Source organism: Polistes dominula, unplaced genomic scaffold, assembly GCF_049000335.1.
Source record: "Polistes dominula isolate Pdom_NZ unplaced genomic scaffold, Pdom_raw_medaka contig_11, whole genome shotgun sequence".
Lineage (NCBI taxonomy): Eukaryota > Metazoa > Arthropoda > Insecta > Hymenoptera > Vespidae > Polistes > Polistes dominula.
Genome location: NW_028301154.1, coordinates 3,756,302 through 3,782,279, shown reverse-complemented (window position 1 = coordinate 3,782,279; position 25,978 = coordinate 3,756,302). Strand labels below are relative to the sequence as shown.

The 25,978-nt window shown below is 24.1% G+C and overlaps 1 protein-coding gene across 7 annotated transcripts in view; it reads right to left on the bottom strand.

The window, feature by feature from the left end:
* The window catches only part of LOC107073310 (prolactin-releasing peptide receptor), a 60,770-nt gene extending 37,490 nt beyond the window's left edge, over window positions 1-23,280 (bottom strand). For 2 of the 7 annotated variants that reach the window (XM_089178489.1, XM_089178494.1), the window contains exons 1-3: window positions 23,096-23,275; window positions 15,389-17,144; window positions 12,634-12,931 (exon numbers count right to left, since the gene is read on the bottom strand). In XM_089178489.1, the coding sequence (XP_089034615.1) occupies window positions 12,680-12,931; window positions 15,389-16,381 (1,245 nt within the window). In that variant the 5' untranslated portion in view covers window positions 16,382-17,144; window positions 23,096-23,275 and the 3' untranslated portion in view covers window positions 12,634-12,679. Of the gene's footprint in view, window positions 1-12,633; window positions 12,932-15,388; window positions 17,145-21,825; window positions 22,550-22,613; window positions 22,694-23,095 lie in introns of those variants that run through there. The other 5 variants (XM_089178490.1, XM_089178491.1, XM_089178495.1 and 2 more) reach the window with 5 other exon arrangements.
* Window positions 23,281-25,978: the final 2,698 nt, after the last annotated feature.

The window sequence follows — 25,978 nt, the reverse complement described above, 5'->3', positions numbered from 1 at the left end:
TGATTCTAAAGTAAAACTTTTTGATTTACATACTAACGTAAGTTCAAACGATAAGAAAACGAAAATACATACTTACAAAGATGATAGAATTTGAAAAAAAAGAAGAAAAAAAAGGAAATAAATAAATTAGTAAAAGGAGGAATGAAATAAAAAAGAAAAAGAGAAAAAGGTAGGAGAGAAGTAATAACGAAAGAAGGTGTGAGAGTAATTAAAAACTTTCTCTTTAAGAAAATGAAAACTTTGTTAGATGTAATATCGATTTGTTCATTTAAAACTTAAGACGATTTGTAAACTAGATATATTTCTTTTGTAATCGAAGATACGTTAATTAATATCTTTCTTAATTGCACTATCAATTCTAAAACATTATTTTCTTCTTTTCTTTTCTATTCTTTTCTTTTCTTCCTTTCTCTCTTTCTTTTTGTTTTTTTTTTCTTATTATTATTATTATTATTATTGATTATTTGACATTCGTTTATTTTTCTAGTAAACGATTTAACTTTCAAATATCAAAAGATTTCTTTATTTTTATTACTTCGTTCATTCTTTCATTCATTCATTCATTTATTCATTCATTCATTCGAAAATCTCAATCGAAGTTTCGTCTATCATATTTTTTTTCTTCTTTTTTTTTGTTTTATTTCTATGGACAATTTAATTTGGTATTTATTCGTTAAAATTCGATGAAACGTTTAAACAACGTTTAATTTTTTCCCCCTTTTTTTGATTCTCTCCTTTTCTCTCTTTCTCTCTCTCTCTCTCTCTCTCTCCCTTTCTCTCTCTATTATAATCTCTTGGTTAATAGATATTATCTTTCTTTTTAAAATACACAAGTATTTAACTTGTATAATTAAATAACAAACTCGTGTATTTCTCTTTAATGTACATAATCTTTCACATATATTTTCTATTATCATATTTTCTCTCTCTCTCTCTATCTCTCTCTATCTCTATCTCTATCTCTATTTATCTCTTTCGGTATTTTTTTTTTTTTAACACAATTAATTTCTATTTGACATCTTCATATTTTCATTCTTTATTTAAATAAGCAAGTGTTTTCCTTTTTTTCACCCTCATATTCTGTTTTTTTACTATTTTCTGTTTTTTCTTATACACAATTAATTTCTATTTGACATCTTCATATTTTCTCTCTCTCTTTCTCTCTCTCTAAATACACAAGTGTTTTTTTTTCCCCTCACATTCTCTTTCCCACTATTTCTTTTTTTTTTTCACAATTAATTTCTATTTGACTCCATCATATTTTCTTTCTTTCTTTCTCTTTATTTGTGTACACAATTATTTTCTATTTGACACCCTAATATTTTCTTTCTCTATAAGTACACAAAAGTGTTTTCTCTGTCTCACACAAACACACACACACACACAGACATATTTTCAGTTTTTTTTTTCTCCCTCTTATTGTATTTCTATCATTTATCTTTACATATGCAAGTATTTTCTTTTCGATACATATATATCACCCTTATATACTCTCTCTTTCTTTTTTAACACGAGATTGGATTGACCTTTAGATCCAGGATGAGCTTGAAGAAAATAATATCATTGAATTAATTTTACAACTGTTGTACGTAAAGTCAAAACATTCATTGTGGAAAAATGATTAAAAGTTAAAAAAATTTAAAAGGTGTCTCTGAACACCTTTCAGTATAAATAGTGTTAAAATATACAAATTCTACTTTATCATACTTATTTTATTTTTCTTTTAATCATATTTTCCTTCCCTATTATATATATATATATATATATATATATATATATATATATATATATATATATATATTATTTCTTTTTTCTTCTTTTCTTCCTTTATATGCACAAATATTAATCTTTCATTCTTTTTGTTATATCAATGTACTTTATTCGATTTAAATCATATTATTCATATCCATATATTCTCATTAATTCGTATCATTCAATAAACGATGATTATTATACAGAAAGCAATGTAGCAGCATCAATAACAAAAGTTTCTTTGATGTCGAACAAATCCATAAATCGGAATTACACTCCATACCCCTGCTCTAGTCATCTATGTAATAATATTACATATTTACCATTCACGTGTATTTATATATTATCCTACATACAATTCTATATACATTTCTCTCTCTCTCTCTCTCTCTCTCTCTCTCTCTGTCCCTCTGTGTATATATGTATTATGTATTTGCATACTAAAAGGAAATCGTTAGTTACCTGAAGTGATGTGTGAAAGAGAGTCATAGAATGAGAAATGTATGACTATGACCTCTTGTAAATGGCAAACTCTTTATCGAAAATTCCAATCTCATACTCGATATTTACGTACATATACAAAAACATACATAAACACACACACACACACACATAGTTATGTATAATATATAATACCCGTATCTCATGGAACAAGTTAAATGCTGTCTTGCGTATCGACGCGTTAAAAGAAGATATTGATTTTACAACTGCTTTTAACGAAATTATTTGCTTTGTCACGCGGAAATATTGTTTTTTCTTTTTTACTTTTTTTTTTTCTTGTTTTATTTTGTTGTTGTTGTTGTTTTTTTTTTTTTTTTTTCAAATAAACAATCCCATATTTCTTGTTCTTATCCGATTTCTTTTAATATAACCAGTATCCATGATCTTTTTACATTTTGATTGAAGCATTTGACTTTATTACAAATTTGTTGAAATTATTTGTATAAAATTGTTCAAAATCGATCAAGAAATGATTAAATTAGTCTGTTGACAAAGTACCCCACTCTTATGTGTCAAATTTTAACCGTTAAACAAGCCCTCATGGTGTTTTCTTAATGACTGAACATACGTCAAGCTTTCATATATGTAAACTTAGCTTAAAGAATTTTCTTCTGACAAAAGATATCTCGTTTAGTTGACTTGTAGAAATTTTTCAAAAAAAAAAAAGAAAAAAATTCGAAGTGACAACCGAGCATTAATAAAAATAACTTACATTCCTGTACTTAGAACAATTTGACTTGACAATGAATAATCTTCCAACCATTAATTTTTCGTATGAAAGAATAGAAAAAGAACGAGAAAAAGAAAAGAAAAGAAATGGGGAAAAAAGGAGAAATGTAATAAGAAAAACAAAAAAAAAACATCACAAAAGGGGAAAGTTAAACCTTCCTGCGATAATTCAAACGAAACATACCTAACTGGGGTAAAAAAAAAAAAAAACCATTAATACATAACACACACACACACACAAACACACTGTATTGCTATGATCTGTATATTATATTATATTATATTATATAGAAACAAAATATATTTCGATGACATTTTTTCTAGCTTCCCTTTTTGTTTGTTTTTTTTTTTTCTTTTTTACATCGTCAAATTAAAAAGTAAATAATTCTAAAGAAACTTTGAATTCATCCATACTTGAAAAACAAATTTCCTTTGAAATATTTTTCTTCGTTTTTTTTTACTTTTTCTTTTTCTTTTTCTTATTACCAATAGCAATCGAATTATTTTGAGGTAAACGTGTTTTAAAAATCTCACCCGGTACGTGTGCATATATGCATGTGTTCCGGTATGTTTTCGTTCGCATTTATATAATTTAAGTATAACTCGTATAGCTCGTATTTTCGACGATTCCTTTAATTTTAGCTAGCTAAATAGATTCTATCTTGGTAAGTTTCTGTAAATGTTCTTACGAAGACCTCATAAAGGAACCATTTCTGAATACAAATTTTCATAGATTATTGTATTCCTCTCTCTCTCTCTCTCTCTTTCTCTCTTTCTCTCTTTCTCTCTTTTGTGTACCAACGTGAAATTTATACAGACATATCTTGTTTTCTCTAAACGTTAAACCCTTTTGCAAATACCACAAAATAATTTAGAAATAATTGTGTAACAACATCTATAACATCCTTAAAATATAATTAAATAAATCCTCAGATTTTTTTAATTTATTCCTAAGAATTAGATTCCTAAGATTATATTCCTAATTCCTAAGATTATTCCTAAGAATAACCTCAATTTGTTTTTTAACAAATTACACGAAAAGTTTCTATTAATTGTTCTAAATATAATAATAATAATAATAATAATAATAATAATAATAATAATAATAATAATAATAATAATAATAGTGATTATTATTTCATTAATTGAAATATTAAAAGAAAATATGTGACAAGAATTATTTAAAAATTTGAAACTTTCGTGAATGATAGAAAAAAAAAAGAAAAATTTTACTTGATATAAATTAAAAAAGAAAGTGCGTTAGGATAAAAAAAAAAAAAAAAAGAAAAGACTCTGACAATATTTTCATATATAGGGAAAAGTCTTCCCCCCTATTTTATGGTGAATGTTTCCATCCAACCTGACCTCAAAGAGCATGAACATTTTCAATCTTTCCATCCCTTTTTCTAACATTTTTCACGAGGTGTCCAGTACATGTGAAGAATTTCTTCTTTTTTCGCATGAGAGCACTTTACTGACTATACTAGAAGAATACTTAAAGGGATAGCTTTCAGTGATAAAGGATGGCAATAGGGCGTTGTTACGAATGAGAGATTCACAGAAAGCCGACTCGTATCTAACAACTTTAACGATCCACCATGGTAAAACATATAACTTACTATTGTATAGGGTGTCCAAAACAATATTTAGAATTAATTGAACCTATTTATTTGATTTCTATGATTAGAATAATTATATTATTTCATAGTTGTTATCAAGTAATACTTCTTTTTGTATTTATAAAAATTACAAATTAAATCCGAAATAATATGAATTGTTGTTTCAATCTCAAAACAAATATTATTATTATTGCAAGAATTGTAATTTTTTAATTATGAATAAAAATACATGTTATTAAATGTAATAATATTACGAATGAAAATATGAATTTTCTTCATTATTAATCTTGAAAATGAAAGGTGTACCGTTAATCGTATAACAGTGAGGTATCATTAACAAAACATAAAAACAAATTAAATTCTTAAATAAATTTTTTAATTATTGAAAATAATGTATTATTATAGTAAAATTGATAGTAGAAATGTTTCCAATGAAAATAATACTGTATAAAAATACACGAATTTGTTACTGCACGTGAAATATACAATGGGAAGAGGAATGGATCATCCTATGTTTTGAGTACTGTTTTTCCTCTGTATATGACATATGTACATGAAAATTAAATTATACCTTTGGAGAGATGTTCGATACGTATCGATATGTAAATCCTTTCGATGGGGACCCTACCACACTAATACAAGGACATTTTATACATATAGTGTATGTATACATATATATATATATATATATAAAATACATATCGTTCCATGTATAGTGAAATATCCAGCAAATAGAATTTAATTATTCGTTCGTATTGCTGTTTTCGAGAAACCATTTCATTGTCAACGACATAACACATGCACACACATGAAACACATAGTTATAACTAAAATCGAATAAACCTGTTTTCAACCATGAGTCAATAACAATCTTCATTATGAGGAACACTGTCGTTAAAAAAAAAAAAAACAAAAACACAAAATAACTTAACACGATTTATACGAAACTAATATTTATGCATCGTCGTATTTTTTAATTTGATTTTTTATCAATTCTATTTGTTCGTTTCCATTATTTCGTTGTTTTCTTTTTTTATTTTAATTTGTTCTAAATTATTATTATTATTATTATTATTAAAGATTATTAAATATATATATATATATATATATTATTTGGAAAAAAAAATAATTGTTAATAATGTAATTAAAAAATAAAATAAAATATAATAAATTTCAAATATAATCTATAGAATAATTTCAAAAACGAAATAATATTATTTATTTTATATAACAGCATGTGGAGTTCATTCGATAACCACCCTAAATCATTACTATAACTTCCTATAACTTTGTATCACACATATACACACAAACACACACGTACAATATTGAATGAAATAAATAAAAAAAAAAAAAGAGGAAAATGTACGCATTTCTAAGAAATATTTCATCAATAATTTCAAGGAAGGAACGATTCGGTGGCATATTTCGTGCGCAATCTTAAATACATATATATATATATACACATACACATATGGATATATCTATATGTACATATATATTCGGAAAGAATAAGAAACGTGTGCAACGTCAAGTGAATTTAGAGACTTCGGATGTTTATATTTACAAGACGTAAATATCACGAACTCCTAGTTTCGTATGCATACACCAATATATACAGGGTGATCCATTTCCAATCGTAACTTTAGGAAATTTGTACTCCCATATTTATTATATAACTAGAAAAAAATAAAGAAATTAAAAAGAAAATAAATGCTACGGATTGTATCATGTATCTGGTTACATAATATTTTTTTCATACATGTATATTATATATTTAATTATATTCATAAAATAATATATAAAATATATTATTATAAAATATAATAATTTTAAAGAGTATTTAATAAAATATTATTAAATATAATTAATTTTAAAATATGATAAAATATATTATTTTATAAATATATTTTAATAATTAAATAAAAAAATAATATATATATATATAATTATATTATATTTATATTTATATTATATTATTATAATATAATATAATATTATTGTATAATATAAATACAATTTTTTATGTACAATTTTACAGTTTAAAATTTAGAATTTTATAATACAATATAAATAATATATATATATATGTATATTATTTCATTGTATAATAAAATTCTAATTAAAAAATTACTTTTCTTTCTTTTCCTACTTTTTAATTCTCTTATTTTAGGATCTAAACTTGTCAAGACCGTACTATACTACTTGAATAAATTCGCGCTAATTTTTATTTTTTTTTATTTTTTTGTTCAGGACAGAACATGAGGGAAAAAGAAAAAATTAATTAAAGAATGAAACGTTTTAATAAAAATCTAAAATGTCACAGGTAGTTTTTGAGAATAATATCATGACAATTATATTAAAATATATTATTATTATTATTATTATTATTATTATTTTCTTTTAATCGATATAAGAAATTAATAGCATGTAGTGTGTTTGAAAAGAGAAATATATATATATATATATATATTTAATTTTAACCAAATTATTTAAAAAATAACTGCGAAAATAAAACAAAGATTAAAACGGGAACAAAAATTGCAATTTCTTTTTTATTCTTCATCAACTTTGACTCAATGATAGGTTTTTTTTTCTTTTTGCTAATTAACGACGTACCAATTAACAAAAACACTTGATTCAAAAAAAAAAAAGAAAAAGAAAAAGACAAGAACAAAAACTGGAAAAAAAAGGGGCAATATTTTTTTCTTTTTCCTTTTTTACGTCCCATCGTTTTAAACGTAAAAGAAAATATTTAATTATGCGAAAAATAAGTGAAATATAGGATGAGGGGAAAAATAATTAAAAATGTAAGATAAAAAATAGAAAAAAATAGAAAAGAACAGAAAAGACAAGAAAAGAAAAGAAAAGAAAAGAAAAGAAAAGAAAAGGAAACAAGGCAGAAGAAAATTTACGAAAAATTTACTATTCTTTTTTTTCTTCCAATAGGACCACCATAGGTGGTTTCATTTTTCCAAATAGTTTTTATTAGGTTGTTCGAAAAGTAATGTCGTTTTTTTCTTGATACAATTTTTGAAATTAGTTTATGCAAATTGGCAAATAACAACACGTGAAATCGTTGAGAGTTTAAAATTATCAAATTTAAACTATTTAAACGCCTACTCGACAATCCTAATTTTAACCTCGAAACAAAAATTGTCTTTATTTTCACAAAAATAAAACAAAATGACTTTCTGAACAATCCAATTAGTTTTATTTCCGAAAAACCTCAGGTGTCCGCCACACTAGACGACTTCTTCCTGTACTTTCTAACCCACCTTTAGAAACTCTGGCCCTTTTATTTCTTCTCCCTTTAACGTTAGTTCATCTTGAAAAGAATGAAATTGACGAGTACCTTCTCGAGTTCTCCCTAAGGTATTTTTCTTCGTGATAAGATCATAAATAACGAAGATATTCGTGAGGTTTTATTTAAATGCTTTCAATTCATATAAGCAAACGTATATATGTACTATATATGTATATATATATATATATATGGATGTGTGTGTGTATGTATGTTACTATGCAATCACAATAATCCATAGATTCAATGGTAAATTTCTGAATATATTAGAATTTATTTTTAAAAAATAAACAAAAAAATTATACCCTCATAAATTATGCATTCTTTTTTTCATTTTTTTTTTTTTTTTTGATAAATAATATAGAAATTTGTTCGTCTATTCAAATTCAATGAAATATAAAAATAATAAATATTTGTTCTTTATGATTGTGTTTTTATTATAGCATAAAAAAATAAAAAAAACAAAAAGTTTATCCATACATCTATGGTGTAAATAAATATTTCATTATTTAATATTATATTGCATTATAATTTTTAATTATAATTTATTATTGCATTTTATATAATAAATATATATTAATTAATATTAATTAGGGGCAGATAGCAATTGTTGTTAAATTGAATTTCTTTTTGAAATTTGTCAGGTTTCTTTTTTTTTTTTTTTTTTTTTAACGAAAAATCTTTAGCCTTCTCGATAATTGAAAATCGTAAACGCATAACGTAGGTTCGATCGAACGTAAAATTGAATATCAATTACTATCAGATGCTTTTTCGTCCTGCAGTTCGTCCTTGACTTCGTACAAAATTAGTTTTTAATAAAACGAACGAATTCTCGAGAACACGTGTTTTATTTATACTAAAAAAAAAAAAACAAAAACAAAAAAATATACACACATATACAGGATGGGTCACCACATTTTACCACCTTGATTTACGTTTTTATTATTACGCGTAGCAGACAATGTTTTACATGGAGTTGAATGGCTTTAAAAGGGGCTCATACTGATGGTACTTCTTTTTTTTAGGTGGACGTGTCAAGGACATATGAAGGTCATTAATGTTTTTTTTTTAAATGGAATCATATATTTTTTATTGCATCATCTGATGCTCTTTCATATTATTTACAAAAAAAAGTATTAACCTATTTATGTAAAAAAATTATTACTTTAGGAGATATTTTAATGTTTATGTCTATTTACAAAAAAGGTTCAATGTGGCGACGACCATTTGCATCAGAACACTTTCTGAATCGAAAAATTAATGACTCATTAACGTTTCTTAATGTATCTTATGTTATTTCCTTGCATTCATTGACGATACGATCCCTTATATTGGCCATTGTAGTCGGAGGCTCAACGTAAGCTTTATTTTTTAAATAGCCCCATAAGAATAAGTCGAGGGACGTTAGATCTGGTGACCTAGCCGGAAAAAATGAATGGGCCCACCCCGTTCTATCCAACGATTTGGGAAGTGTTAGCCGCAGTTACGATAAATCCATCCGTTAGCTCTCGCGAAATCGAAAGACAAGCTGGAATTAGTCGCAAAAGCATTTTACGCATACTGAGAAAGCACAAATACCATTCATATCATGTATCAAAGGTTCAAGAACTGACCGCAAATGACTGTTATAAACGTTTAGAATTTTGTAATTGGGCTCTCACTCAAAAAGACAACTTTTTCATTTTCCGGCTAGGTCACCAGATCTAACGCCCCTCGACTTATTCTTATGGGGCTATTTAAAAAATAAAGTTTACGCTGAGCCTCCGACTACAATGGCCAATATAAGGGATCGTATCGTCAATGAATGCAAGGAAATAACATAAGATACATTAAGAAACGTTAATGAGTCATTAATTTCTCGATTCAGAAAGTGTTCTGATGCAAATGGTCGTCGCCATATTGAACCTTTTTGTTAAATAGACAAAAATTAAAATATCTCCTAAAGTAATAATTTTTTTTACATAAATAGGTTAATACTTTTTTTGTAATTAATATGAAAGAGCATCAGATGATGCAATAAAAATTATATGATTCCATTTAAAAAAAAAAGTACCATCAGTATGAGCCCCTTTTAAAGCCATTCAACTGCATGTGAAACATTGTCTGCTACGCGTAATAATAAAAACGTAAATCAAGGTGGTAAAATGTGGTGACCCACCCTGTAGATAGAATTTTTGAAACGCATAACAGAAAATTAGCATAATTGTTATTCACTTAAAGACAATGATTTTTCTTAGAAAATATCAATAACAACTATTTCAACATAAAACTTAATATTCGCAATAACACACACACCACACTCACACACATACTCACACACACGCAAATAATCCTATCTGGAATTCACTTTGCATTCGTGCAATCGCTTGTGCTCTTAAATTAAAATTTTTAAATGTAACAGAAAAAAAAAAGAAGAAAAGAAAAAATAAGAGAGAGAGAGAGAGAGAGAGAGAGAGAAGGAGAGAAAAAAAAAGTAACAAAAAATAATTGCGAACAATTTGTACGAAGTACAATAATTGTACCGTAGTTAGAAATAAAAAGGAAAAAAAAAAAAAAAAAGAAAATCGTGTAAATTCGTAAAATGAAATATGAGTTAAAAAAAAAAAAAAGAAAAAAGAAAATGAGGTAAAAAGAAATAGAAGAAAAAAATTAAACAAAATAAACAAAATAATAGAAAAAATATGAAAAAACAAATATCGTAAAAAAAAAAAAAAAAAAAAAAAAAAACATTGAACAAGTTGGTAGTAATATGTGAGTTTTGTGGTAAAACTGAATAAACATTCAAAAATAATTCAACAATTTCATTGAAAGTAGTTCAAATCATTGACTAAAGAGTCAAGTAAATTCGTGAAAAGGTTAAATGGGAAATCGTTGAAAGGGATTTAGATATGGTTCCCATGGGTAATCCTTTGGCTGGTCCGATAGTGGTGCTATAAAGACGATAAGTCTTTAACTACATATATGGCGTGAAATGTGACCACGTTTCAACTATCTATCGTTTTATCGATAATTCCCATCCCCTATTCTCTAACTCCTATCCATACCCCCTCCCTCCCTCCCCGCCCCCTTCTCGTAGTTTCTACCAATGAAGAAATTTTCCTAACAATTTCCCCCCCCCTCTCTCTCTCCCCTGCCCCGTTAGGTTTAATCTTTTTTTCTTTTTTTTTGTTAATTTATTGAGCAAAAAAAAAAAAGAAACAAACTTTCACAAACGATTTGAAAAAAAAAAAAAACAAAAAACAAAAAGAGATATAAAGATGAGATGAAAACTAGGTGAACGTAATATATATCATAGATAATTTCAATGGCTAGAAAAAAAGGGGGTTAATGTCTTTCAATAAATTCAGGAATTACGAGATTGCTGTTAGAAATGGTCCACTCATTGTAAAAAAAAGTAATTGAATGGTTTTAAAAGTCAAGGGGGGGAAAAAAAAGAAAAGAGAAATCAAATGGTTAATGTGTGATGATGATTTGTCTGTGAAAAGAGGGGGGGGGGGGGAAGATTAAAAACGAGCGAATAAATAATAAAATAAAAAAAAAAAATAAGAATAACAAATGAAACGCGTAATGTAATTATAATTGCATTTGAACGCATTTCAAACATTTTGCATTATATACACACACACACACACACACATGACGACTAAAAATCTCTCGTGATTTTAACGAAACAATTAACGACGACATTTGACAATATAAACCGTCCAATAAAATTATAAAGGAAATTAAGAATTGTTAAATGTTGTTATAAAAAGGAAAGAAAATACAAAGGAAATAAAATCGACTGTAAACTGTAACGTAAGTTTAATGAATAAAAAAACTCAAACCGTAGGAAGATTTAATCAAAATTCAAAATATCAACTAAATTGTGATTCACTAATATTAAATAAAAAAGAAAAAAATTAATGGATAACACAATAAAATGTTATTAGACAAATTCAAGCGAATTCGGTGTGTAAATCAGGAATGAGAACAATAAAATAAAAGAAATTAAGAAAAAGAAAATAACAAAGCTCGCCTTCCGTGAGAAATCTCATGACAATCAAACCGATCACAGTTTTAAGATCTACTAAAAATTCCAACCAACCTCTTCCTCCTCCTCCTCCTCCTCCTCCTCCTACCCCCCCCCCCCCACCCACCCATTTAAAGAAAGAAGAAAACCTGTGAAATGCTATTAAAGAAACACAAGTCAAATAAATAGAAAACCATTTGAGTTGGGAGGAAACTAGAGAAACGAAATAAGAAAATAAACGAGATCAAAGAGAACAAAATAGAACAGAATAGTAGAACAAAATCCAAAAGTAATGAAAAGTTCTTTAACAAATGTTTCACATTAAAAAAAAAAAAAATCATTGTTAGAAAAATTCTTCAATGATGATGAAACGAAAAGAAAATATTGAAAATTAATGAAAGATGAAAATGCATAAATTATGCAATTTACGTATACTCGAAAGTAAACATGATCGAACCATAATGACCATATTTGGGTACTTTGATGGGAAATACATAGTTGATCATTTTACGTATTGAAAATTATTTAATAACTATGCAACGAAGCAAATTTTGTAAAACTTGTAAATGAAACCTTTTGAAATTTGATTATTTAAGTTTGAAATATGATCCTGCATATAAATATCTAATTTAATAAATACATATATATATATATTGTTTTATTTATTAAATGTGTTTTTGTATGTTTGTATGTGTATGGTGAATATATATACGAACCCAGAATTCGAAAATCACATCTACCGAACAAAAAGGAGGATTTGTTTTATAGATTAGCATCATCCAAATCCTTGGACGTGCTCGAACGACGATCCTGATCGTGATCCTTTGAAGTAGTCGTCGTTGTTGGGTTCAAGGTAATCATCTCACAATTTTGTGCCACCTGTACTCTAATACTCTGACTTGGTAATAGACTTTCTTGAACTGTATTATTACCGTTGCATAATTTTTCGCTTTTACAACCATCTGTTAATTTGGGAGTACCGTTCGTTGAATTTCTTGAAAAACAGGGTAAAACCTGAAACAATAATTATTTCAATATTATCATTTAAATGTTCAGGATATTTATTTCAAAAAAAAAAAAAAAAAAAAAATTAGTTGTATTTTTTTATAATATAATTAATTATTTTAAGAAGATAATCAATTGATTTAACTGTAATATACTATAATAATATAATAGATTGATTAGTACAATTTGATTAGGATTTTTTGGAAAAAACCTACGAACTCTTCCGAAATATTCTACTGACCGTCTTCTCGATTGTACTACCAGTTACCGATCACCCTGTATATATATATATTTGTATTTATTTATATGTATTAATTATGTTTGATAAAAATGATAATTGCTTATGTGTGTTGTGTAAGCTTGATGATAATTCTAACTAAACTAAATTGAACCATTAACTATCCTATACCCTTGAGAATTGTTTATTATGATTAACGTCTCGATAGTTTGTATACCTTCGTGAATACACACACGTATGTACTTACATACATATTACCAATTATTACTATTCCCTATTTATATTTATCTTTCTAATAAATATTATAAAATATTACTGTGTAAATACTATCTGTAAATTAGACTTCATTATTTCTTTTATATTATCATTTTATTTCTATGATCTTTAATTACATAGTTATCTTCTTTTTTCTTGTATTCATCACTAAAACCATCATCTTTCATCTATATAAACGTATATAAAAATTAATATATTCATATATTTTTCATTATCTATCTATTTCATAAATACATATTGATATATATATATAATTTTTTATTCTAATTAATTATCATTGAAATATTTGTATTACTTTGATAATATATTTAGTTTTATAATATAATTAGATTAAATGAATTTAATTAAATTTTATTGAATAATATTTTTATAATACATATCAAAGTAAAAAATGAACATTTTTCTGATAATTATTTTTGGTATTTTTTTTTTTTTTTTGTAGTTTTCATTAAACATTGACCTCTTTTATCCTTTATCTTTTGATTGAACCTAATTTAAATGATAGTCTTCGATTAGGTATAGTAATATAACTTTGTCTCGATCTAACTTTAGGTGTATTATGTACACCTAATGTAATATTTGCATGAGGAATAATTTAGGGTTTAGACACACGTATTTATGTATATATATATATATATATATAGGTAACATTGTATGAGTAACTTCGCAGGATGACGTCCGTACGGTTAATTGCATACACATTTACCCCATCGCGAATGGACATTCGATCATCAAAATTTGTAATTAAACGTAACAATGCATTGATGTAACTAACGACGATAACAGCAACACACATATATATATATATATATATATACAATCGATATCAAATTTCACTGGACGATGTCTCAACAGGTGTAAAAATGAAAATTATAAATGTTAAGAACAAACCAGAAAATGGTATTCAAATGACAATGTAATCGTATTTATTTGTAATATTAAAATAAATTGAAATGAAATGATTGCAATAAAATTAATGATAAATAATTTGATGATAATAATCATAAATAAATCATTAAAAATATATTATATAATAATATATTAAAGTAATATTTTAAATGTATTTAAATTATATAACTTATTATGAACAAAATGAAACATTAATTGAACGTTTAATTGAAATCGATGAATTATTGATGAAAATAGTCGAATAAAAAATAGAAAAGAATAAAAATACAAAAAGAAAGTATGAAATGAAAAAAAGAACCCTTTCCAACGACAAATCATATTACTCAAATGAATTTTAATTAACATTGTCGATCACACACGATGAATGAGGTACCTTAATCATTGATTTTATTTCTAATAATAATAAAAAAAAGTTATTAATATTCTTAAGAATTACTGTATCGATGATAATAATAATTCTCTGTGTAGAGAAATATACGTGCACTTGTATGTGTGTACGTTCGTAAAAAGTATTATATAACTTACGTTATAATATAATGAGCGTATTTAAATCAACGGAAGCACGTAAAATCAAAGTTCTATTATGGGAGAGTTGGTTAGAAAATTACCGTAATTAGAAATCTGTAATTTTGCACATAGTTAGAAAATTAACATTATCAAGATGTAAAACTTTGTAACCACTTTACAAACTTTCAACCTTTATTCGTAAATACTTCCAATCGTAATTTTATTATGGGATGATAAAAATTTAATAAAAAAAATATATAAATTTAATAAAACATTATATATATATATATATATATATATATATTATTTATCAAATATATTTAATACATTATATAATTTATTTTATAATATATTATATTATTTAAATATATTTAAAGAATATTTAAAAATAATATTGGATAAAATTGTTAGCCAAAAAAAAAGTAAAATGAAAGGAGGGTGATAAAAGTTGATGAAATGAAATGAAATGAATAAAAAAAAAGAATCATTGAAAAAAAAGAAAAAAAAGAAAAAAGGTTTACAGTAATTATACGCACCTGTTTGAATTCCTTGCGAAAATTGTCGTTTAACCAGGCATAGAGAAATGGATTGTAACATGTGCTGCTCATGGCAAGACAATGAGTAGTGAAGAAGAATAATCCATAATAAGACCACTCGTTGGCAGGCGGATAAAAATCGTCGACTATGTTAACGATGTTCAATGGTAACCAAGAAAAACCAAAAATAATAACCATAGCTATCAACATTCTGTTGGTACGTTTTTTCCTTTCACGATCGGTTTCTTCGCGTTTGCTACTTTTGCTGCCAGGTTTGGTACGTGCTCTGTCGTTTAATTTGATCCACACACATATGTAACATATGGTAATAACGCAACATGGTACAAGAAATTGTAATATCGTAGTAAACGAGCTGAATACTTTGCGAAACGGTTCACTCGGCCATTGTTCTTCGCAATAAGTATGGGGTTCAACAAGTTGCATGTAAAATCCATATGGTAACGTCAAAAGTAATGCAACTATCCATATACCAAATATAATGATCCAACAAATTTCAATCTTCATACGTGGATGAAATGGATACAATATAACAAGAAAACGATCTATCGCAATACTAGTTAATGTCCATGTACTGATATATACGCTAACACCTTGAGCGTATGGTACCAAATGACACAACATTCTTCCAAATATCCAACCACCCAGGAACGTGTACAACGGTGTAAACGGTACTGCCAATATGCACAACAACAAATCGCTGAATGCCAAATTGGTGATAAATAAATTTGTTACGGTTTGCATTTGACGATTACGTAATACTACGTAACAAACCAATACATTGCCAAATACACCTAGGATAAATATATTACCGTAAAATATGCAAAATATTATTCGTACGCTTATATTTGACATTATTAAATCGTCCGATAGGCTGCTAGTACTGTTATCAGAGCTGCTAGTACTGTTATCATAGCTGCTAGTACTGTTATCATAGCTGCTATTGTAATTATCTGTACTTCCGTTTAATTCCATTATTATTATTATTTTATTTTATTTTATTTTATTTTATTTTATTTTATTTTATTTTATTTTATTTTATTTTTTATGGTACGAATCGAATCCTTCTTTACTTTTCTTTTCTTTTCTTTTTCTCACTCTGCAATTAAACTTATTTCTCTCTCTCTCTCTCTCTCTCTCTCCCTGTGTTATTTCTTATTTTAACTTGCTCGTAGATTGCCTTATATACAATCGATCATTCTTCAATCTAGGCTATTATTAAACCCTTTTTTTAACCCTTCTATTCCTCCTCTACCACCAGTTCACGATTTTTTTTCTTTTCTTATCGTTATCATCGAACTTCTATGGGTTTCTTTTATTTTAGGGGGTGGGAGGGGAGGGGGGAAGGGTTTTTTTTTATTATTTCTTAAATATTTCTTTTATCGTTTTATTTTTTTATTTTTTTCTTCCTTTTTTTTTTTAAAAAAGGATACAAATTTTGATCTTCCTTACTCGTATATTTTTCAATTTGAAACTCTTCCTTTCTTTTCTTTTTGTTTCTTCTTTTATTTATTTCACCCCTTGCACGAGCACAAAATTCTTTCACACGTTTAACCAAAACCACCACTACCACCACCACCACCACAACCAACCACCATACAACACACTTTTAGTTTAATCTTACTCGTTGTTGTTATGTGTTCTTTCTTTTCTTTTCTTTTCTTTTCTCTTCTTTTTTTTATTTATACTTTGTTTAATACTTTTTAACGAAACACGCGAAATTCTATTAATGTTATATCTGCAAATAATAATTAATATAATAATTATATCATTGGGAATAATAATTGGATTACCGTTTTTATATTCTTTTATTTTTGTCTGTTTGTTTGTTTGTTTGTTTGTTTGTTTGTTTGTTTGTTTGTTTGTTTGTTTGTTTGTTTGTTTGTTTGTTTGTTTGTTTGTGGGTTAAAAAAGTTTTAAGAAGATACTCGTAAATATAATTGGAAAAAGTGATAGAGAAATAACGTGTGTATGATTTCGAAAAATGATGTGTGTTAGAGATGTGTTGATGTGTGTAATAGTTGAAAGGGGGGTAGGTGGGAGAGGGGGTGGTGTTGTAGAAAACGAACGAAAAGGATCGAGTGTTCTTTTATCTCGATATATTTGTTTGAATTGGAGCTTTTAAAGTACTCTTACACACATTAGTTCAACGACGCGACTTAAACGAAAGCACTAATGTAAGATGAAGAAAACTGTGCTTTACTACTATATCCTAAAAAGAAAAATAAAAGAGAAGAAGAGAGCGAGAGAGAGAGAGAGAGAGAGAGAAGATTTTCTTAAGAAAAACACTTTGAGTAGTTGTTAGATATTTTCAAAGCAATGATCAAAAACCAAATGAAAATGTTGCTATGAGTTTTAACACGTGCGTAACTCGTCCAATGAAATATTTCTAATCTCACGTAGAAGGAAATCTATTTTTAAAAATATCAAAAATATATACATATATACATATATGTTTGTGGGGGTGTTGTGTGTAGGTGTATATTATATTGTATGTATTATATTGATTTTTTTGAAATACATTTTATAAAGATGTATATCAATAATTTGTATTATACTTTAAAATCAAAGTAACAATAAATTATATATCAATTAATATAAATGTAATATAATTTTATTATAAATAATAACATATAATATATGTCTAATATGTATTTTTTATTTATTATATTATTATATTTTATATTATTATTATCTTATATATATAAAATTTTTTTTTTTGAAATATATTAAAAATATATATTAGAATATAATAATATGATATAGTAGAAATAAATTGTAATATATTTATTAAATATTTTATAAGATATATATCAATAATTTGTATTATACTTCAAAATCATAGTAACAATAAATTATATATCAATTAATATAAATGTAATATAATTTTATTATAAATAATAATATATAATATATATATCTAATATGAATTTTTTATTTATTATATTATTATATATTATATTATTATTATTATCTTATGTATCTAAAATATTTTTGTGAAATATATTAAAAATATATATTATAATATAATAATATAATATAGTAGAAATAAATTGTAATATGTTTATTAAATATATTATAAGATATATATGTATATAAATAATTTATATTATACTTAGAAATCAAAGTAAATATAAATAATATATTAATTGAATATATAAATGTAATATAATTTTATTATATAAATATGATATATATATATATATATATATATATATATATATATATATATATTTTTTGTTTTTGAAAATTATATTTATTTCTATATGAAATATAATCTCTCTCTCTCTCTATCTATCTATCTATCTATCTATCTATCTATTTATCTATCTATCTATCTATCTATCTATCTATCTATCTATCTATCTATCTATCTATCTATCTATCTATCTATCTATCTATCTATCTATCTACCTCTTTCTTTTATACTTTTTAATATGTAATTTTAAATAATAATTAAAATTGAAATGAAGTTAATTGTGAGAAAAAAAACAAACAAACAAAAAAGTAGAGGAATTGTAAAAGAATGAATGAAAATGAATGAATGAAAATGATTGGAGATAAGAATAAAACGTAGACACAAAATTAATACGACAGAGAAAGAATAATTGATTATTTAACAAAGAGAGAAAGAGAGGAAGAATGGGTTAACTTAAAAAGCAAGTATTTTTTTTTTTTTAGCAAAAGAAAACTGAATTGATCTAATCTGATCTACATAAATCGAGGTCACAAGATCAAAGATCTTATTCAAAAATAGAAATTCTAATTCTCTTATTCTCTCTCTCTCTCTCTCTCTCTCTCTCTCTTTCTCCCTCTATTTCTCTCCTACTCTCTCTCTCTCTCTCTCTCTCTCTATCTCTCTGTCTGTCTGTCTTTCTATTCTATTCTTTTCTATCTATTTTTCAGTCAATCTATTTATTCTCTATCTATTTCTTCCTCTACCTGTTTCTTTCCTTTTAGTAAACGCCATTGAATCATCAAAATATTTGACTCCTACGCACAAGAGAAATCTTTTTCTTTTTTTCCTTTTAAACTTTAACAAAAAAAAAAAAAAAAAAAAGAAAAATAGATTATTTTCTATCATAGAATCATGTTATCATCTTGATATCCATATACACATAAATACGTACATACACACATTTGATAGTTTCATTCTTTTCTAGATTTTCAAGTGAGTTAAACATTATTAATATTGATTTCAAACGTATTTAATCAGCATCGATTTTCTATCTCAACATACTTTATCTATTAAATTTATTGTTTATCTGTTTAAGCTCATTTCGAATGATTCCAGTCAAACAAATTTCGAATTAATCGAATTCATATTCCATAGCCCCGATGTCTTATTTTGATTATTACATTTGAAAAATATTATTATGTATTATTGATCATCTATGAACATTTAAAATTGAAATTGAAATTCAATGAGAATATTTCAACTAAATTACTCTTATCAGGAAATACGTATTTAATTTAGTACGAATAAATATATATGTATATAATAATAATAATAATAATAATAATGATAATAATAATAATAATAATAATCAATTGATTTATAATGAAATAATGTTAAAACATGAGATGATATTAATACCACGAATGATGATTTATCGAATGTGTATCAAAATTTATAACTCAATTGAACAGTAATTTAAATATAAAATACATTTTCATTCTAATAGCATAATAAATAATAAAATTATTTAATATATATATATTATTGTTTTATAAAATTATTATTATATTATTACTATACTGTGTATTAATTTATAATCAATAATATTCTAATATACAATGAATAATTGTATATTAGATAATATACAATTTATATATATATATATATCAAATTCTAATATAATAAATATAATTATATAATATAATATATATAATTAATAATTAAAATTAATAATAAAAAAAATAATATTTTTTATATATTAATATAATATATATATATATTAATAATTATATATTAATTTAATTTATTATTATTATATTATATAAAATTATAATATATAATATTATAATATTATATTATATATATAATATATAATATTAAATATGTTATATTATTAATATATTATATTAAATATATAATTATATATATATATATTTGATATTATATATACATATATAATAACTTGATTCACACACAAATACGATTTGATATTTATTATAATTAAATCTATCTTTGTTTATTTTTTTGTTCATTTTGTAAATCTAATTTTAGAGACATAATTTGAATTTTTTTTTCTTTTTTATAGAAAAATAATGAATAAAAATCTCGCCTATAATATGCTATGAGATAAGGGATACATACGCACACACACTCATATACATACACGCGTAGGCGCATATTCACGTATTACCACCCACGACGTTTATTTCGGCCACCTGTTGAAGGATTCGCATCAGATAGCACGTAATTTCTTTTCCTTTCACCACCGACAAACCACCCCCAAGCCACCCACCTAACCCCCTCCTCACTCACTCACTCCTCACTACGAAGGAAATATTTTTTTTTTTATTCTTGGCAAAATTTCACGTAACCATTAATTCCTACAAGCTACTACTACTACGTCTGACAAAATAATCGAGTGTTCTTTTTATTTTTATTTTTTTTTTTTATATGTATAATCAACATATAATATAAAAGTTATTATTATATAAAATTTTATTTATAATATAGTTATTTGTATACTATATTATAGTACTATATAAATATAAATTGTATTATTATAATATACTATATATAATATAATTTATTATTAATAATAAATGTAACTATTAATACAATATAATATAATTTTATTAATAATTATATTAATATAATTTATTAATATTAATATAATATATTATAATAATATACTATATTATAATAATATAAGTTATTATTATATAAAATTTTATTTATAATATAGTTATTTGTATACTATATTATAGTACTATATAAATATAAATTGTATTATTATAATATACTATATATAATATAATTTATTATTAATAATAAATATAACTATTAATATAATATAATATAATATATAATATAATATAATTTTATTAATAATTATATTAATATAATTTATTAATATTAATATAATATATTATAATAATATACTATATTATAATAATATAAGTTATTATTATATAAAAGTTTATTACATATATTAATAATAAATATATAATAAAAAATATATAAAATAAATATAAATATATATAATATATATAAAAATATATAAAATATATATAAATATAAATATATATATATATATATATATATATATATATATAATAAATATATATGTAATAAACTTTTTCCCTAGTTTTACTATATTCAATTTGATATATAATATAAAATTTTATTAGTTATGGAAAAAATTGATGTATTTTTTTTTTTTTTTTATAAAGATCGAACATACGTGTGTATTTGTGTATCACTATCGATCCTTTTCGATCATTGTCTGATCATTTCACACACGAAGGAGGAAAGAACACTATTTGTGTAAATTTTTTTTGTTTTTTTTTTTAATCTATTAATGGGAAAATGTTTTATTTTTTACGTGTATGTGTTTTTGAAATATTTTCTGTTATTTGTATTATTATTATTATTATTATTATTATTATTATTATTATTTTGTTGTTGTTGTTGTTGTTTTTTTATCGATTTAAATTTGATCGAAAGATTTATTTCTTAATTTTGTTAACACTGCTATTTAAAAAGGAAAGAGAATATATATTTTTCCTTGTTTTCCTTTTAATTTAATTTTCAATCAAATTTATATATCACGTGTTGCTCGTGCATGTTTGAGGTTTTTAATTTTTGTTTCTTCTTCGTTTTCTTGTTATTCTTTCTTTTTTTTATTTTTTTTGTTAAATTTTATATTTTAAACAACCGAAAGCGATTTTATTTTTAAAAGAATTATTTGTTCGATCTATCAACACTATTATAGATCATTCGTTGGATCGTGTTGTGTTGTTGTTAACTTTGAAAAAGAACAGATCGAAACTTTTTATCATGAGAATTATTTATTATTAAACGATTTAAAAAAGAATAATAAAAAGAAAAAACTACACCAATCGATCGTTCGTATTTTCATTTTTTTTTTTTAATGTTCATATATATAAAAAAAAAAAAAGAGAGAAAACAAATACAAAGGTGTCTTTTTACTTTCTTTCCTTCTTGAATGATTAAAAATTTTGATCGTACTTTTGAAAAACGTGTTTCTTTTTTTGTCTTTCTTTTTTTCTTTCTTTCTTTCTTTCTTTCGTTCGTTCGTTCGTTTAACCCTTTGAGTGATCAATACTTTGACGTTAAATATTTTGTAGAAACGAAATTGTTTATTATTAACTAAATTTTAATAATAAATTATATTTATTATATAATTAAAGTTTATTATATTATAATAATATAAATAATAGAAAAATATATTTGAAAAATATATAAATAAAATAAATACAAGAAATTATAAATAAAATCATAAAATATATTTATCATTTATTTTATATGAATATAATAAATTAATTATTATATTTATTTGTTAATTAAAGTTTTTCTTAATATAAAAAAAATATATAATGTAATGAATTAATATAAACATTACATTATATTTTACAATTAATATAAACAAACACATATGCGTCGATAAACCATTCTGATAATTTTTACCAAACGCATATATGCGACCATACCACTCAAAGGGTTAAAAAAACGTTTTAAATTTTCTCTCCAGTTTTTTGTTCGTTACATATATATATATATATATAAATCCAATGAAGAATTTGTTAGAAAATGATTTTTCACGAACGTAAAATCACAGCAGGGATATTATTAACCAGATCGAAAGAATTTCGTGTACCGACACGCGCCGTTTTCCATGACCAACTGAAAGCGGAAAATTCTCATCAATCCAAGCGCGATGCTTTTGATCGCGCCGTTTTTCTGCGTATGCGCACTAAACACCATCCTTTCCTCCCCTGCACAATCCCCACTCAAACACCCCCACAACCTACCACTATTTCTCCCTTCTTGTTTTGCCTAATTTATTCCTACTACTCTTTAATTAATCATTTATAATTTTTTCATTATATTTATGTGATTGTGTGTGTATATGTATATTTCTTTTCGTATTTACAAAATTTCCAACGAATTTTTTTTTCTATATTTCATATATATATATATATATATATATATATATATATATATATATATATATATATATATATATATATATATATATATAATTAATATATATTTTTTTAATAAAAATTAATTAATTAATTATATTTTTATTAATTTTATTAAATAAATTAATTACCATTATATTATTTATTAACATTAATAAAAAATAATAATTAATATATATAATTAATATATAAATATATAAATAAATTAATATATATATATATATATATATATATATATAATATTATAAATTATAATATTTATTATAATAATATAATATTATTATATAATATATATAATAATATATATAATATATAATATATAATAATAATATAATATTATATAATATTATATAATAATAATTATAATATTTATTATATAAATTATAATATATTAATATTAATAAATTATAATATTTATATATATATATATTAATATTTATAATAATGTAGAAGAATTAAGAAAAAAAAAAGGAAAAAAGAAAGTTTTTTTCTAAACATTATTATCGTTACATTTCATTATTTAATTAAATTAAATTTAAATTAACGTTATTATTTTTAAGTTAAATTATATCAATTTACAATATATATATTATTGTTTAAAATTATATACAATAAAATTGTATATTATTTTACATTAATTACATAATTTATATTATTGTTTAATTAACGATTCTATTATTTGTTGTTTTTCTTTAAAAGAACAATACATAATTTTTCAACTTATAAAACTTGTATAAAAGATCTATATTGTAAAGATTTGTGATCATAATTTTCTACATTTCTAAATTTATGTTATACTAGGAAATACATATTTATATCTAGCAAGGGAATAAATGGGAAATATTATTAGAGAAAATAACTCTGTTTGTTGTATACTCACAACACAACGAGTTTTTTTTTTTTCTTTTTTCCCCGCAAAATATGGCATTGATAAACAACTTGCTTGCTGTTTTATATATCAAGTTTTCAAACTAACATTTTAAAAGAACAACAACAACAACAACAACAACAACAAAAGAAGCAAATAAGAAGAGAAAAAGCGTACGATAAAAGATGGAAAAGTAATTTTTGGAAAATAAAATGAACGTGCAACTAAAATGATTCGTCAAAATGTCAAATAATGTGAAATTAAAACGTCTATGAAAAAACGTGTTTCTATCGAATCTTATTTAAAAGGCAATCTGTAAAAACGATTTATGCGATTATTTATTTTTATTGTCTTTTAAAAAAATGCCATACGAGCTCTCTTCAACACGAAATAATATTACAAAATGTTTCAATTGAACAATTTTGAATTTTATAACAATTGACGACAAAGAAAACAAAACTTATTATAATTTATTTTCCTTTTTCTTTTTCCAAAAGAAAAAAAACATGTGTGCATATCACACAAGTTAGAAGTGAAACCTTCAAATAAACAAGTCTCAAAGATAATTTATTATATAATACTAATATAATATTATTTGTACTTTTAATTTGTAATTATTTTTATTTAATTATTTATTTATATATAAAAAATGCGCGCCTATTGGTATGCAACCCTCCAGACACACTTGGAAAATGTTGCTTGCGAGCGACATCTACTGGGACGGAATTTTTTTCCAGTCAAAACTGTTTATACACGTATGTATGACGGGTTGTCTATCTTTCGGGTTGAAAAAATTCCGTTCCGACAGATGGCGCTCGCACGCAACATTTTCAAAGTGTGTCTGGAGGGTTGCATTAATACAGGCGCGCATTTTAATAATAACTACAAAGAAAGTAAATAATAAAACACTTAAAAAAATGTTTGCAAATTCCAGTTTCGTTTTCCCATTACATCATCGCGTTTCATTTTTTCAAACCAAAGCTATTCTAAAGAAGTTTTCATTTCAAAAACAACAAAATACAAATTGTACCTTTTGTAATTCTATTAAATCTTCCAACTAATACCACGTACACCTTTACTCATATTCAAAAAACAATGATCTCATAAAGTATAATCTAAAACATTTTTGAAATATTTCAAATTTAATAAGATCTTGATGATCCTAGCAAGTATACGAGTGTTCGGTTAAATTTATAGAAAAATGATAAAATATACGACTATATGGTTTTATTATATAAGAATTTAAAATGGTATGAGAGTTTTCTTGTGTCAGTGAGAAAATGTTAGTAGAGGTGTGCAGAGAACGCTAAAGATATATATATATAAAATCGTTTTATTCGTGGAACGCGATAATCTTGCGGTGCATAACTGGGATCAGTATTTATGGTATTTGAAATATTTTGAATTTGTCGAAAGGAACGATGATATGTAGTTGAAAATATATGACCTAAGAAAGAGAAAGATAAGGTAATGAAAATCTCAGAAGAATTTTATATGATTAAAACCACGTCGATAATTAT